We start from the raw sequence: 15410 nt of genomic DNA, 5'->3' as shown, positions 1-15410 counted from the left end.
TACAAATCCTCTACTAAGAAAAGGGAATATGTTAGTTTCCAAAGACTATTGTAACAAAATATCATAAACTAAGTGGCTTAAAAACAAGATATTTATTCTTTCACAGTTCTGGAGACTAGCACTTTAGAATCAGGACTGGTTCCTTCTGGAAGATCTGAAGGAAAATCTGTTCAATGCCTCTTCCTAGCTACTGATGGCTCTCAACAATCCTTGGCATTTCTTGACTCGTAAATGCATCCCTCCAATCTCTGCCTCCATCTTTACATCATCTTCTCTGTATCCTCTCCTCTTCTTATGACACTAGTCATTGGATTTCAGGTTCATACAAATTCAGTATGATTTCATCTCATTTCTTACATAATTACATCTCCAAAGACCCTTTTTCCAAATAAGGTCACATTGTGAAGTTCGCACACTGTAAGGAATCTGATGGAAATTACTGGCAGATAGATTTACATCATTAAGTAAATAAGTAAACAACACTTTCTACTATGCCTTGTATAAACTGTCAAGGAACAAAGTACTGAAATTAATATCTTATGTTATTTGACAATTATTATTGATACCCTTGCATGAGAGATGAGAGAAGAGAACAAGAGTCTATTGGACCCATTAGCAAATCAAAAGACAGCTTTCTGTGAATAGAAACTTACTGTAAATGCGTTCAGATATTGGATTTAGCAGGAAAAACTGCAAAGAAGCTATTAAGAATATGTTCAAAGAATTAAAGAAAATATGATAACAAACAAGGAGGAAATCAGTAAACAGAAGTTATTAAAATGTGAAATTCTAGAGTTAAAATGTACTTCAATTAAAATTTCACTAGATAGCTCAATAGTGGAATTGAGATGTCAAAGAAAGAATCAGTGAGCTTGAAGATTAGACTGGATCAACAGAAATGATCCAATCCAAAGTTTACAGATAAAAAGTACTGAATAAAAACGAACAGAGTATCAGAGACTTACAGGATAACGATAAGGGTCCCAGCATGTGTTAATGGGAGTCCCCAAAGGAGAAGACAAAATGAATGGGTAGAAAAATATACATGAAGAAATAATGGCTAAAACTTTTCCAAATATGATTTAAGAGAAAACAAAACAGATGATCCAAGAATCTCAACAAATTCCAAGGAGGATAAAAATAAAGAGAAGCACATCTATGTTTATTATAGTCAAACTCCTGAAATCCAAAATCAAAGGGAAAATTGTGACAGCTACAAAAGAAAAATGACTCATTATGTAAAGAAAAAACAAAAGTTTAATTACTGGCTGATTTCTCAGAAACAAAAGGGTAGTGGAATGACATACTCAAAGTGATGAAAGAAAAAAGAAAAGTCAGCCATGAGTTCTACATCCAATTAAACAAGCCTTCAAAGATAAAGGTGAAATAAAGATATTTGAAGATAAACAAAAATGATAGAAGTTGTGAGCAGATCTGTCTTCCAAAAAACACTAAAGGAGAGGATTCTTGACAATAACTTGTACCTGTGGGAAGGAAAGAAGAACATGGGAAATAGTAAATGTGTGGGTAAATATAAAATACTACGTAATTTTTCTCTTATTTTCTTTGAAAAATACAAGCTTGTTTAAGGCAATAAATATATTACTCTATCATTTGGTTTATAACATATATAGTCTTAATATATATATAGTAGTAATATCATAAAGGAAGGAGGAGATGGAGCTCTACTAGTGAGATGTGATATTTTTATCAGAATTAGGTCAGTATAGGAAGACTCTAGAAGACTGTGATAGGTTAAAGGTGAATACTGTAATCCAAAGAGCATGCATGTGTGTACGCACATATATACTCTTATAGAAACACACTAAACCTCAGAGTTGTTAAAATGGTAAACTAAAAAATATTTGTATAACCAAAGAAAAGCAGTATAGGAGAAGCCAAATAACAAAAGCACGTAAAAAAACAAATTCCAAAATGACAAACACAACTCTAAGCATATCAATAATTACATTAAATTGTACTGGACTAAAAACTCTAATTAATAGGCAGAACAATCAGACGGGATTAAAAAGCATATTCTGTTTACAGGAGAAATACTTGGCTTAAAATACATCAATTGTAATAGGATGGGAAAAGGTATACCAAGCAAACAGAAAGCTGGAGAGTTTATACTAAAATGAATTTTAATTCCAAAAATATCACTAGAGACAGAGAGGGACATTTCATAGTGACAAAAGTGTCAACTCATCAAAAAGATACAATTACAAATATACTGGAAACTAACAAGAGAGCCCCAAAATATGTGAAGCTAAATTTGACAAAATTAAAGGAGAAAAAGATCATTCAGTAACTAAAGTTGAATATTTTCAGTATTTCTCTCTCAATAATAGTACTAATAGGTATGACAAGAAGCAAACCAGAAAGCATATAGAATACGTGAATACTATTAAACAGCTAGAACGCTCCACTTAACAGTAGAATATACATTCTTCTCAAGCACACATGAAACATTCTATATAATAGACCATATGCCAGGTGATAGAACAAGTCACAATATAAAGATTGAAATCATAATTTAAGGATTGAAACCATATAAAGAATGTTCTTTGACCACAGTAGAATTAATTAGAAAAAAACAGCAGAAGGAAATCTGAACATCTCCATATATTTGGAAATTAAACATTATGCTTCTAAATCAATCATAGGGCAAAGAAGAAATCATATTAGAAAATATCTTTGACTGGAAAGCAGGTAGAGCAGTGCATAGATGGAAACTTATAGCTTTAAAAGCTTCTATTAAAAAGGAAATAAGATTTAAAATCAACAACTTAAAAATAATCAATTAGCTAAGCTTTCACCTTAAGAAATTAGAAAAATAAAAGCAAATCAAACTCAAAGTAAGTTGAGTGAAGTAATAGAGACTATAGCAGAAATTAAAAGAAAAAAAAAAAAACTCAGCAAAACAATAGAGAAAAATCAGTGAAACTGATGGTTAGTTCTTCAAAAAGATCTATGGAATTGACAAAATTTTAGTAAACTGACCAATAAAAAAGAGGAAAGATATACAGGTTATCAAAATTAGGAATGAGAAAGGAAATATCCTGAACCCTACACAAATTTAAAATATTATAAAGAAATATTATGTCGATGATTTGACAATTGAGCTGAAATGGACAAATTCACAGACAGAAATGATCAAATTGACTCAAGAAAAAATATAAAATCTGAAAAGACCTAAGTCAAGAAAAGACATTAAATTATTTAATTGGGTTACTAAAATATCTTCCTACAAAGAAAAATTCCAGGCCCAAATGGCTTCACTGATGAATTCTAACAACACTTAAGGAAATGATAATACCAATCCAACACGACCTCTTTCAAAACTAGAAGTGAATGGAACACTTTCCAGCTCATTTTACCCAGATACCAAAACTTCAAAGTTATCACAAGAAAATTATGAACCAATACATTATGAATATAAATGTTAAAATTCTTAGTTCAGTTCAGTTCAGTCACTCAAGTCATATCTGACTCTTTGCAACCCCATGGACTGCAGCACGCCAGGCCTCCCTGTCCATCACCAACTCCCAGAGTTTACTCAAACTCATATCCATTGAGTCTGTGATGCCATCCAACCATACCATCCTCTGTCATGCCCTTCTGCTCCCACCTTTAATCTTTCCCAGAATCAGGGTCTTTTCAAATGAGTCAGCTCTTCGCATCAGGTGACCAAAATATTGGAGTTTCAGCTTCAACATGAGTCCTTCTAATGAACACCCAGGACTGATCTCCTTTAGGATGGACCGGTTGGATCTCCTTGCAGTCCAAGGGACTCTCAAGAGTCTTCTCCAACACCACAGTTTAAAAGCATCAGTGAAAGTGAAGTAAAGTCTCTCAGTCATGTCCAACTCTTTGCAACCACATGGACTGTAGCCTACCAGGCTCCTCATGGGATTCTCCAGGCGAGAATACTGGAGTGGGTTGCCATTTCCTTCTCCAAGGGATCTTCCTGACCCAGGGATCGAACCTGGGTCTCCCACATTGCAGGCAGATGCTTTAACCTCTAAGCATCAATTCTTTGGCACTCAGCTTTCTTGGCACTTGGGCTTCCCTGGTGGCTCAATTGGTAAAGAATCCACTTGCAATGTGGGAGACCTGGGTTCGATCCCTAGGTTGGGAAGATCCCCTGGAGAAGGGAAAGGCAACCCACTCCAGTATTCTGGCCTGGAGAATTCCATGGACTGTATGGTCCATGGAGTTGCAAAGAGTCAGACACAAGTGAGCAACTTTCACTTCACTTCAATTTCTTTATAGTCCAACTCTCACATCCTTACATGACTACTGGAAAAACCATAGCTTTGACTAGAGGGACCTTTATTGGCAAAGTAATGAAGAATAGCAATTGTATCCAATAATGTATAAAAAAAGATTATACATTATGACCAAGTAAGGGTATCAGTAATGCAGGCTAGTTTAACATCTGAATATCAACTAATGTAATACATATAGTAGTAACAGAATAAAGCAGAATTCTGCATGCCACAGCTCATAGACCAAATCCAGCATGGCTTTTGTTTTTGTTAATAAAGTTTTATTGGAAAACAATCATGCACACTCATCTACACGTGGTCTATAATTGCTTTCATTCTACAACAGCAGAGTTGATTGGCTGCAACAAAGATCATATTGCTCACAAAACCAAAGATATTTACTATATAGGCCTTTCTGGAAAATGTTGCTGACTCTTGGATTAAAGGGGAATAGGATAATCTCAAAAGATGTAGAAAAAGCTGTTGATAAAATATTAATATTTATAATACACCAGAAGTCAAATCATTTTTAGATGTGATTATAATAAGAAAAAGCATTTGATAAAATGCAGAAAATATTCATGAAAAAGCTCTCAATAAACCAGGGGGAGAAAGAAACTTCTTTACTTTGATAACAGCTACATAAAATCTACAACTAATATCATGCTTAAAGATAAGAGACACTGCTTTCCCCCTGACACTGGGTACAAAGCAAGGATGTCTACTTGTATTCCATGCTGCATCAGAGCGTCTAGCCAGTGCAACAATGCAACAAATATACAATCAGTATATAACCAACTAGAAATGAAATTAAGAAAACAATTACATTCATAACAGCATCAAAATTAAAGTATTTAATACTTTGGCCACCTAATGCTAAGACTTGACTCATTGGAAAAGCCTCTGATGCTGGGAAAGATTGAAGGTGGGAGGAGAAGGGGACGACAGAGGATGAGATGGCTGGATGGCATCACCGATTCAATGGACATGAGTTTGAGTAGGCTCTGGGAGTTGGTGATGGATAGAGAAGCCTGGCATGCTGCAGTCCATGGGGGTCACAAAGAGTCAGACACGACTGAGTGACTGAACTGAACTGAACTGAAAAACGAATTTAACAAAATAAGGGCAGAACTGTACACTGAATATTATACAACACTTGAATATTATACAACACTGTCAAGAAAAAGTAAAGACTGAAACAAACAGACATATATCCCACGTCTGCAAATTGAAGATTCAATATTGCTTTGTTGTTGTTCAGTCGCCAAGTCATGTCCAACTCTCTGCGACCCCATGCCAGGATTCCCTGACCTTCACTATCTCCCTATATTGCTTAGATGTCCATTTTCCCAAAATTCATCTATAGATCCAGTGCAGGCTACATGCATTACCATGCTTGTTTTTGGTAAAAATTGATAAGCTGATTCTAAAATTTATATGAAAACCCAAAGAACCAAGACTAGCCAATATGATTTTGAAAAAGAACTGAGTTTAAGAACTTATATGACCTAATCCCCACATTTACCATAAAGATTTGTAATCAGGATAATGTAATATTAGCCTAAAGACAGACATTGGTCAGAGGAATAAAACAGAGTTCAGAGATAAAGCCATGCATATCCTGTCAATTAAATTTCAACAAAAGTACTAAAATAATTCAATGGGAAAAGGATAGACTTTTCAACAAATGGTACTGAAACAACTGTATGGTGTTAGGTAAGGATCTAGATTCTTTCTTCACAGAAAAAGTAACTTGAAATGGATCACAGTGCTAAATTTAAGAGCTGAAACTAAAACTCTTCTAGAGAAAATCACAAGAGAAAAATCTTTGTAACCTTAGGCTAGGCAAAGATTTCTTAAATATGAATAATGGCATATTGATAAATTAGACTTCATTTAAGGTAAAAATGTTGCTCTTGGAAAGATTACTAAGGATGAAAAGACAAGCTACAGACTGGAAGAAAATATTTGCAAAACCCATATCTAATAAAGAATTTATATTCAGAATATATTAAGAATCCTTAGAAATAAAAAAGAAAACCAACACAATCTAAGTAACTGGCAAAAGAAACTTTAACAGAACTAGGTGATGAAGATATATGAATAGCAACTAAGGATATGAGGAGATGCTCAACAGTATTATTCAGTGTGGAAATACAGTTTTAAAATATAATTGTTTACTATTATATTCTACTACTATAATATATTCTATATAGAATGGATAAAATTTAAAAGGCTTTTGATACTAATAGCTTATGGTGAACAGTGTGGGATTCATGATCTCTGAAGATGATTCAGCTTTGGGACCAGGGACCAGGCTTGATCACTCAAGAGCTTTTGTATAACAGAGTTGTATTAAAGTGAAAAAGGGAAAGAGAAAGCTTCTGACATAGACATCAGGAGGTTGGAGAGGTCCCCGCCCTGCCCCCCTCAACCCCCCACTAGTTGTAGCAAGCTGTTTTATGTCTGTTAGAAAGTTATTAATCAGATATGAAAGACACCTCAAGGCTGAGGGAAGTTTCACCAGGCCCCTCTCCCACAACATGCATTTTTGAGATAGGATGGCACGAGGTGTGTCATCCCCAAGCCATAAAACAATTGATATGAATACTGGTTTGTTGAGCTATTATCAGCCCAAGGTTTGAGAAAAGGAAAAAAGTTAGGCTTAGGTGAAACCATTTTGAAGAAAGGTAAATTCCAAAGCAAATACGTAGTTTCATTAACATAGCTTAAGACAAATATTTCCATAAGAAAAATGCATTGGTTAGCTCAGTCAATTAGTTCAGTCAATGCAGTCGCTCAGTCGTGTCTGACTCTTTGTGACCCCATGAATTGCAGCACGCCAGGCCTCCCTATCCATCACCAATTCCCGGAGTTCACCCAAACTCATGTCCATCGAGTTGGTGATGCCATCCAGCCATCTCATTCTCTGTCGTCCCCTTCTCCTCCTGCCCCTAATCCCTCCCATCATCAGAGTCTTTTCCAATGAGTCACCTCTTCGCATGAGGTGGCCAAAGTATTGGAGTTTCAACTTAAGTTAGCTCAAGGTTTGAGAAAAGTTAAGTTCAGGTGGAACCAGGTGTCTTCATAGCAAATCAGAATTTTAAGAGACACTTGCAGCCTATTTTCTCCGTTTGGAGACCCCTGGCCTTCCTGTCTGTTACTCTCTTAATACCAAATATTGAAGAAGAGGTAAAGAAACTGGGACCCTCATATGTTATGGGTAGGAATTTAAAATGACACATTTTGCAAAGTAGTTTGGAAGTTTTGTAAAATGTTATGCATAAACTTACCACATAACCTAGCAATTCTGCTTCTGGGTGCCTACCCACATGAGATGCAAATCTATGTCCCCACAAATATTTGTACATGAATGAACATCATATTCATAGAAGCCAAAACCTAGAAATAATCCAAATGCTCATCAACCAGTCAATGGATAAAATGAATGGGAAACATCTTAAACAAAACATCCCTGTATAATTTGGTATTTCCATACTATGGAATACCATGCTGTAATAAAATAAAGAATTATTGATACATTATATTTAGATGAACCTCAAAAACATTATGTTAAGAAGCCAGACGTATATGCCTACGTATTATGTGATTCCATTTATATGAAATTTCTAGAAAACGCAATATTATAGAGACAGAAAGCATATATGTGGTTGTCTGGGGTTGAAGATGGGAGCAGATACCGTTTGCACTGCTGTCACAGAGGATTGTCAGATCACTTGCTTTAATTTACTAATTCAGACTGGAGTATATGAACCAGTCTTGCACAAAATCTAACATGATTCATTTCTCTGCCTCTTTCATTAGCCTTTGTTTTGTCAGTGGTTCTCAAAGTGCAAAGCTGCCCTAGTGGTTCAGCTGGTAAAGAGTCTGCCTGCAGTGCAGGAGATGTGGGTTCAATCCCTGGGTCAGCAAGATACCTCATCAAAGGAAATGGCAACCCATTCCAGTATTCTTGCCTGGAGAATCCCATGGACAGAGGAGCTGGACAGGCAACAGTCCATGGGAACATAAAGAGCCTGACATGACTGTGCAACTAGCTTGGTCAAAGTGTGATTTAGGGATGGACTCTTTCAGAGTTCCTGCAAGGTTAACACTACTTTTATAATAAGTCTTAGACAATATTTGCCTTTTTTACTTCATACACTCATGAGTGTATAATGAAGCTATCTAGAGCCTGTATGACCTGAATCACAACAAACTGAATGCAGAAGCAGCCATGAGAATCTAAAAAAAAAAACCTAAGTTAGACATTAGATTCACAATTCCACTCTTCTAATTTGGGGGGGAACATAGTTTTATCATGAAAATGTATTATGTTAATATGTAATGGGTTTATTATTGATACTTGAATTGATAACTATTTTTAAGTCCTCCAGTTTTTATTTATAATATGGCAAATATTGATAAATAAAACCACATAAATAAAGGTCTTTCGAACCTTCATTTTTGTGGATATAAAGGTTTCCTGAGATAAAAGTTTGAGAACCACTGCTCTTATCTACTTTCCAGTTGTAAGAACTCCTCTTTGCCACATTTGACGACAGGGTATTAGAAAGAGAGCTGAATTCAGGTCTTTTTTGACAGCTAACTTGTCCTGGTGACAAAATAATTATCTGCTTCAAGATAAATCTATAGCTTTTGGTCAGGACATCACTTAGAAATGTAACAAATGTTAATACAAGATTTCTTTCTTTTTCTTGGTGATATTTAAGGGAAACAAACACAGTTCTAGATAAAGAAGAGGCAAAAAGAATGCAAAGAACTTGAACCAATGCCTAGATAAAAGTAAATCCCTAATATAGATAGTGATTATTATATTATTAGACTATGCTGCTGCTGCTAAGTCGCTTCACTCGTGTCCGACTCTGTTCGACCCCATAGACGGCAGCCCACCAAGCTCCCTCGTTCCTGGGATTCTCCAGGCAAGAACACTGGAGTGGGTTGCCATTTCCTTCTCCAATGCATGAAAGTGAAAAGTGAAAGTGAAGTTGCTCAGTCCGACTCTTTGGGACCCCATGAACTGCAGCCTACCAGGCTCCTCCGTCCATGGGATTTTCCAGGCAAGAGTACTGGAGTGGGGTGCCATTGCCTTCTCCGATTATTAGACTATGGCAGTCTTTATTCATTCAGCAAGTATTCATGGAATGTCTACTATACACCAGGCTCCATGACCGGCGTTGGTGATTCAGAAATGAACAAAACACAGTCTGTCCTCAAGGAGAATACAAGTCCCCTACACACCAACCTTCAAGTTGCAAAATTTTAAAGATGCAAACGTGTTTTTCCATGTCCAATCACGGAAGTCACAAGTGAAACTGCAGCTTACTCTTTGTCTCCTGTTGCTGACAATACTGCAGTTCTACAACTTCCCACTTTTCCTGTTTATTCCCTTGATGCCAGCCCCTGTATGCCAATCTTCACACTGTTCTACCATACTTTTCAAGGTACACTACTGTAAGATTAAAAATGTTTTATTTTTGTTTTATGTATCGTTGGGTACCTAGGATACCTCTGCTGGGTATCTCTGCTGGACTTACAAATTCAATTTATAAAGGTGCTCTGGGAACGTTCCTATGCACGGGGCTTGCTGTAAAGCAAAGTCGGGGAGGCAGGACAATAATGACAAAGAGATACATAATTACAAATTGTGGTAAGAGCTTTAAAAGAAGTGATAGAGATTTGACCTTATTTTCCGAGTCGGAGAACATGTCTTTGAGGAAGTGCTAGTTGAACTATTTGAAATGCCAGAAGGAGATGTTAAGGAGACACAAGGGGAAAATACAACTGAGGGCATATTCAAACATCTCTGAAGTAGTAGAAATGATGAGAGGTAGCAGTAGCTGAAGCTGGAGCTAGAGTGATTAAGTAGAAGAACTAGAGCTCAAGCCATTTGAGGCCTTATGGATTCTGCCAAGAATATTAAACCTTTATTGTCTGACCTGTGGAGTGTCCTGAGATTTTGGGGGGCCGGGGCAGCGAAGGTTATGAGAAGACTAGAGTTGTATTTTTCAGATTCTTGGCAACTGGAGTGTAGTGGTACCAAAATGAAAAGCAAGAAAACTATTTACTGTATACAGCTATAGCAGTATCCAGGTGAAAAGATGATGTAAGATCAGAAAGGAGTAATGGGAAAAACCGAAAGAGGTGGAAGAATTTGGGATGTGTTTTGGAAGTACGAGTGGTGTATTTCTGCCCACAGGATTGGTGATTAAAGTCTAGCACTAATGGTTAAGTCCAACGCACTCCCCTGCAAGATTAAGTAATGAGGTTATTGAGACGTTGCAAAATTTGCCCTTTCCCGTGGCATAAATCCAAAGTCCCCCTTGAGGGTCGGGGTCCATGGGTTATTCCGGAAGTGCAAACTGCGTATACAAGGCCAGGATCTCCAGCTCTAGTAAATAACTCACGAGACTTTACCCCTTGGAGGTCAGTGGCTTCGAACAGCTCTGTTTCCGGGCAACGCCATTGTCGGGCGCTCTGGGCGGGGGAGGGGTAACTAAGGACAACGGCCGGAAGAGAACTCCGGAAGAGAGGGAGAGTCAGACGGGGAAAATAGGCAGCACGTGTCGCGGCCCAGGCCATCAAGAGTGATTCGAGGGTTCCGCACGAGAGGAGCGCGGAGGTCAGGCGGGGCCGGAGAACGCCCCTATGATTGGCGGGCCGGGGTACCAGAACGCTTGTGATTGGGCGAGGCCAAGACCAAGGACTGCTTTTTGAACCGCGTAGGGTTCTGGGTAGCAAAGACCTTGGAAGGGTCTTAACTGAAAGGGGTAGGGGGAAGGTCGCCAACAAACGGCTGAGCTCACAATCCCTCCTGGGACCAGGCCGGGGCGTCCCCCTCCCCCCATGGAGAGAGCCCGGCCGGAGCAGCCGCCTCAGCAGCGCCAACTGCCGCGGGCGACCCCGCCGCGCCCGCTGCGCCCTGCTCCGCCCCCGCTGCCCGTCGAGGGCGCCTCCTTCCGGGCAGCGGCCACTGAGCCCTCTCCGTCGCCGCCCACCCCGTGCGCGGCCGCCATTGCGACCGTCGCCTCGTCGTGTGGGGAACCCTCTGCGTCGGGCGTACAGCCAGCGGCACGACGGCTGCTGCAGGTGAAACCGGAGCAGGTGTTATTGCTGCCACCCGGGCCACCACTGCCTCAGGCCCGGGAGGAAAGCGCCGCCACCTCTCCCGCGCAGGCGCGGCTGCTGCAGCTGAGGCCCGAGCTGCTCCTGCTGCCGCCGCCGCCCCCCGCATCTGAGGGCATCCCCTGCAGGCCTGAGTTGCACCCGTTGCAGCCCCGAGCGCTGCACGTTAAGGCGGAGAAGCAGGAGCCGGGACCCGGCTTGGATCTGTTGGCTGGGCCTCGGAGGGCCGTCGAGGCGTGCCCTAAAACCTCCAGGACGGTGAAGGCAGAAGGCTCTGGGCCCCTCAACAGCCGCCGAGGGGAGGAGAAGAAGGGCAAGTTGGAGGCGGAGGAGATCGTAAGCTACGCAGCAAAAGGCGAAGAAGGCAAAAGCCTGGCAGTCCTCAGAGAAGGAGTCATCAAAACGGAGGCGCCTGAGAGACTTCGAGAGGACTGCAGGCTCAGTACAGAGCCCGCGTCCAATGGCCTGGCCCATGGCAACAAGGATGTCATCCTGACCCAGCCGTCCAGTGCCTTTGGGCCACATCAGCAAGACCTCAGGATCCCTTTAACTCTTCACACCGTACCCCCTGGGGCCCGGATCCAGTTTCAGGGACCTCCACCTTCAGAGCTGATACGATTGACCAAGGTCCCGTTGACACCAGTGCCTATTAAAATGCAGTCCTTACTGGAGCCTTCTGTAAAAATTGAAACCAAAGATGTCCCGCTCACGGTGCTTCCCTCAGATGCAGGTATTAGACAGCAGGGGAATCAATCTGGTTTTCAGACTTCGTCTATTGCCCATAGCTGACATATCAGCTGTTGAGAAGCCTAAACTAGAAAAATAAAATCATGGATTCAGGGCAAAGTCTGCACAGGTATCACTTCTGACTTGTACATATACCAGTAAAATACACTAACACGTTCAAGATTCCCAAACATTAAAAATAACCTATGTTTTTAAAGGTCCATTAAATGAGATTTAGGTGTGACTAATGCTTATACACAAAAATGGAAATAGTCTTTCTAGGTAAATACAACATTTTCAGTTTATATTGCTGCAGATAATCAACATTTTAAAATGTTATATGATAGTAGCTCAGTGTTTTTACGTGTATTGATAGAAAAAGTTTTAAGAAAAAGGAAAGTTTATACTGGATTTATAAATGATTTATCTTTTTTAAAAACGAAGAGTAAGCATTTTCTAGGAGAAAAGACTACATAATTAATTGTAACAGTATTCTAAAAGCTAAGGACTTACAGAAATACAGAAAATGAAAGTAGAATAAAAGTTTTCAAATAAAGGACCATAATTATAGTAGTAACAATTAAAAGTAGATATCTTATTACTATCCATTATTTCCAAATACATAGCTAGAAAATTCTTTAAGATTTAATTCAGACAGACTATTATGCCTTAAATGTGGAAATTCACATTAATCTTTATATTTTCATTAATTTTATATAAATGTATTAATGTATTCTTATTTTCTTTATTGATTCTTCCTTCCCTCCCCCCCCCCTTGCTTTTCACTTTTAGTAATTTTTAAATTTTGTTTTCATTTTCTAAAGAAGAGAAAGGGAAAACTTTCTTTATAATACTTGTTTCATCCTTTATGCATTTAAAAATTTTATATGTCAAGTAAGCTTAAGATAAAGAGAATATATGAAATTTATAGACAGTGGCTTTTGATGAATTATATAAGAAATGTGACTTTAAACAGCTTCCTTTATTATAATTTCAGTTGCCCCTGTGACTTTCAAAAAGTCATCTTTATTATTTTCCTCTTTTTTCCATGGGACTAGTATTAATGACCCACCTTGGCAGGTGCTTCACTTTAATAATGAAATATAACTAACACTATAATATTATAAGTATTTTTGCTTGAATGGGCACTCCAGCGGCATGTAGGTGAATTCCTTTAAACTTTTAGGGTACACCCACCTAGTGCTAGGATTATAGTCACGAATAAGTTATAGTTCCTGTTCCCCGTTAATAGAATATTTTTAGTGGGAAATAAGCCAAATGTTAATTGTTGTTAGAAGCATTAATATAACTCAAGGAAGTAATAAGACAGCATTTTACAGTGTCTTCAATAATAATAATCTTTCTGAGGAAAAGAACAATCATTCTAAACCACAGTTTAGAATGCTGAGTTCAAGGGTTATGAGGAATTCTGGAATACTGGCAGTTCTTTGGCTATATTGAAGTGAATATTTTCTCCATATATTTAAAAAGTAAATATAGTTGGAGGTGCACTTCACTTTAAAATTGTGTGTGTGTGTGGCACATTAATTTAGTCTTTTAATTTTTGTCATGTAGGAATACCAGATACTCCCTTCAGTAAGGACAGAAATGGTCATGTGAAGCGACCCATGAATGCATTTATGGTTTGGGCAAGGATCCACCGGCCAGCACTAGCCAAAGCTAACCCAGCAGCCAACAATGCAGAAATCAGTGTCCAGCTCGGGTTAGAGTGGAACAAACTTAGTGAAGAACAAAAGAAACCCTATTATGATGAAGCACAAAAGATTAAAGAAAAGCACAGAGAGGAATTTCCTGGTAATCAAATGAAATGAACAAAGCCTCTTTCTAATTTCTTTTAAATTTATTTATTTAGGTAAAGAATAGGTTAGGATGAGATTGAAAGACAAAATGTAATTTTTTTCTGGTCTGATGTGTACAATAGAGAAAATTATGGTTAATATTATAGTAATGATTGAATTGATATTGGACATAAGACAGAGCAAAGTAGAACAATATCTGGTCTCATATTTGCCAACCAACGCAAACCTGATCTGGTCTTATATTTGCCTACTAATGCAAACCTGGGGATATACAGTTTTACAGTGGTTTTGATTTAATATAAAAATATAAATTTAATGATGGTGAAGCTCCAGAGTTCTATGCTATGATATTTCAAATATATTAGAAAATGAAGTGTTCAGCTCATAGCAACAGAAAAAATATGCAGTGCACACTGCAGGCATTAGCACCAAGCTCCATTTTAATATTATATGGTTATCAGAATGTAGTCCTGCCTCCTGCCTGATAAATTTATCCTCATCATGACATAGTTTGAAATAAATTCTGACTTTCTCCCCAGCAGTGAGGACATTGTTACTAAGCTTGGTAAAAGCTTAATATGTATTGGTATGACCAACACATTGTGCGTGGAGGGAAAAGAATTTTTTTCCTAAAGTAATAGCAGAGAGATTCAGACTGGGAATGGTCAGAGTAGTGGTTACAGGGAACCAGTGATACTTTTGGTTGTACAGTGGCAAAAACTGCCATAACTCTGTTTTTCTGAGTTTAGAAGGAAACTGGGTGGTTTGTAGATTTGGAGACTGCCAAGTCTAAGAAGGTGACTTTTCCTAAAGAAGGCATAAAAATAGTGACTGGTCATTAATAACCGCTTCATTGAAAGACATAGATAATTGTATCTTACAGAAAGTAAAAAAAATGGGAGGAGACAAATAGCGTCTTACTGGGGCTTTTTTTTTTTTTTTATAATGGGTAGAGGAAAAACTTTGGAATTCAGACTCAGTGCCTTTAATGTTGATTTTACTGTAAATTCATTATGTGTCTTTGGAGAAAAGACATTTACTCTTGGTCTTCCTTTGAATTATTAGTTACAACATTGGCCACTAGCTAGGAGCCATATGGATAGATATGCTGAAATGCACAAAAATAGTTATCATAAAAGTGGAAAAGATACTTTAGATAACTAAGACTTAGAAGTGTTTTGGACTTTTAATGTGAAAAGAACTATTTAAAGGCTAAATAGGATTTGTAGGTTCAAATTAAAAATGGTTAATCTTCTTCTCTAGGTTGGGTTTATCAACCTCGTCCAGGGAAGCGAAAACGCTTCCCTCTAAGCGTTTCTAGTGTATTTTCTGGTACCACACAGAATATCATCTCTACAAATCCAACAATTTATCCTTATCGCTCACCTACCTACTCTGTGGTAATTCCCAGCCTACAGAACGCCATCACTCATCCAGTTGGTGAGTT

The 15410-nt window shown here is 38.3% G+C and overlaps 1 protein-coding gene across 6 annotated transcripts in view; it reads left to right on the top strand.

Annotated features, from left to right (window-relative positions):
* The first annotated feature begins 10773 nt into the window (after window positions 1–10773).
* Window positions 10774–15410, top strand: part of SOX30 (SRY-box transcription factor 30) — an 80323-nt gene continuing 75686 nt past the window's right edge. For 2 of the 6 annotated variants that reach the window (XM_024994429.2, XM_059888305.1), the window contains exons 1-3: window positions 10779–12147; window positions 13719–13958; window positions 15227–15403. In XM_024994429.2, coding sequence (XP_024850197.1) covers window positions 11139–12147; window positions 13719–13958; window positions 15227–15403 — 1426 coding nt within the window. In that variant the 5' untranslated portion in view covers window positions 10779–11138. 6 annotated transcript variants of the gene reach the window in all.

The sequence above is a fragment of the Bos taurus genome, chromosome 7 (genome assembly GCF_002263795.3).
Source record: "Bos taurus isolate L1 Dominette 01449 registration number 42190680 breed Hereford chromosome 7, ARS-UCD2.0, whole genome shotgun sequence".
Taxonomy (NCBI): Eukaryota; Metazoa; Chordata; class Mammalia; order Artiodactyla; family Bovidae; genus Bos; species Bos taurus.
The sequence above is the reverse complement of the archived record's forward strand: the minus strand, read 5'-3'. Positions and strand labels throughout refer to the sequence as shown.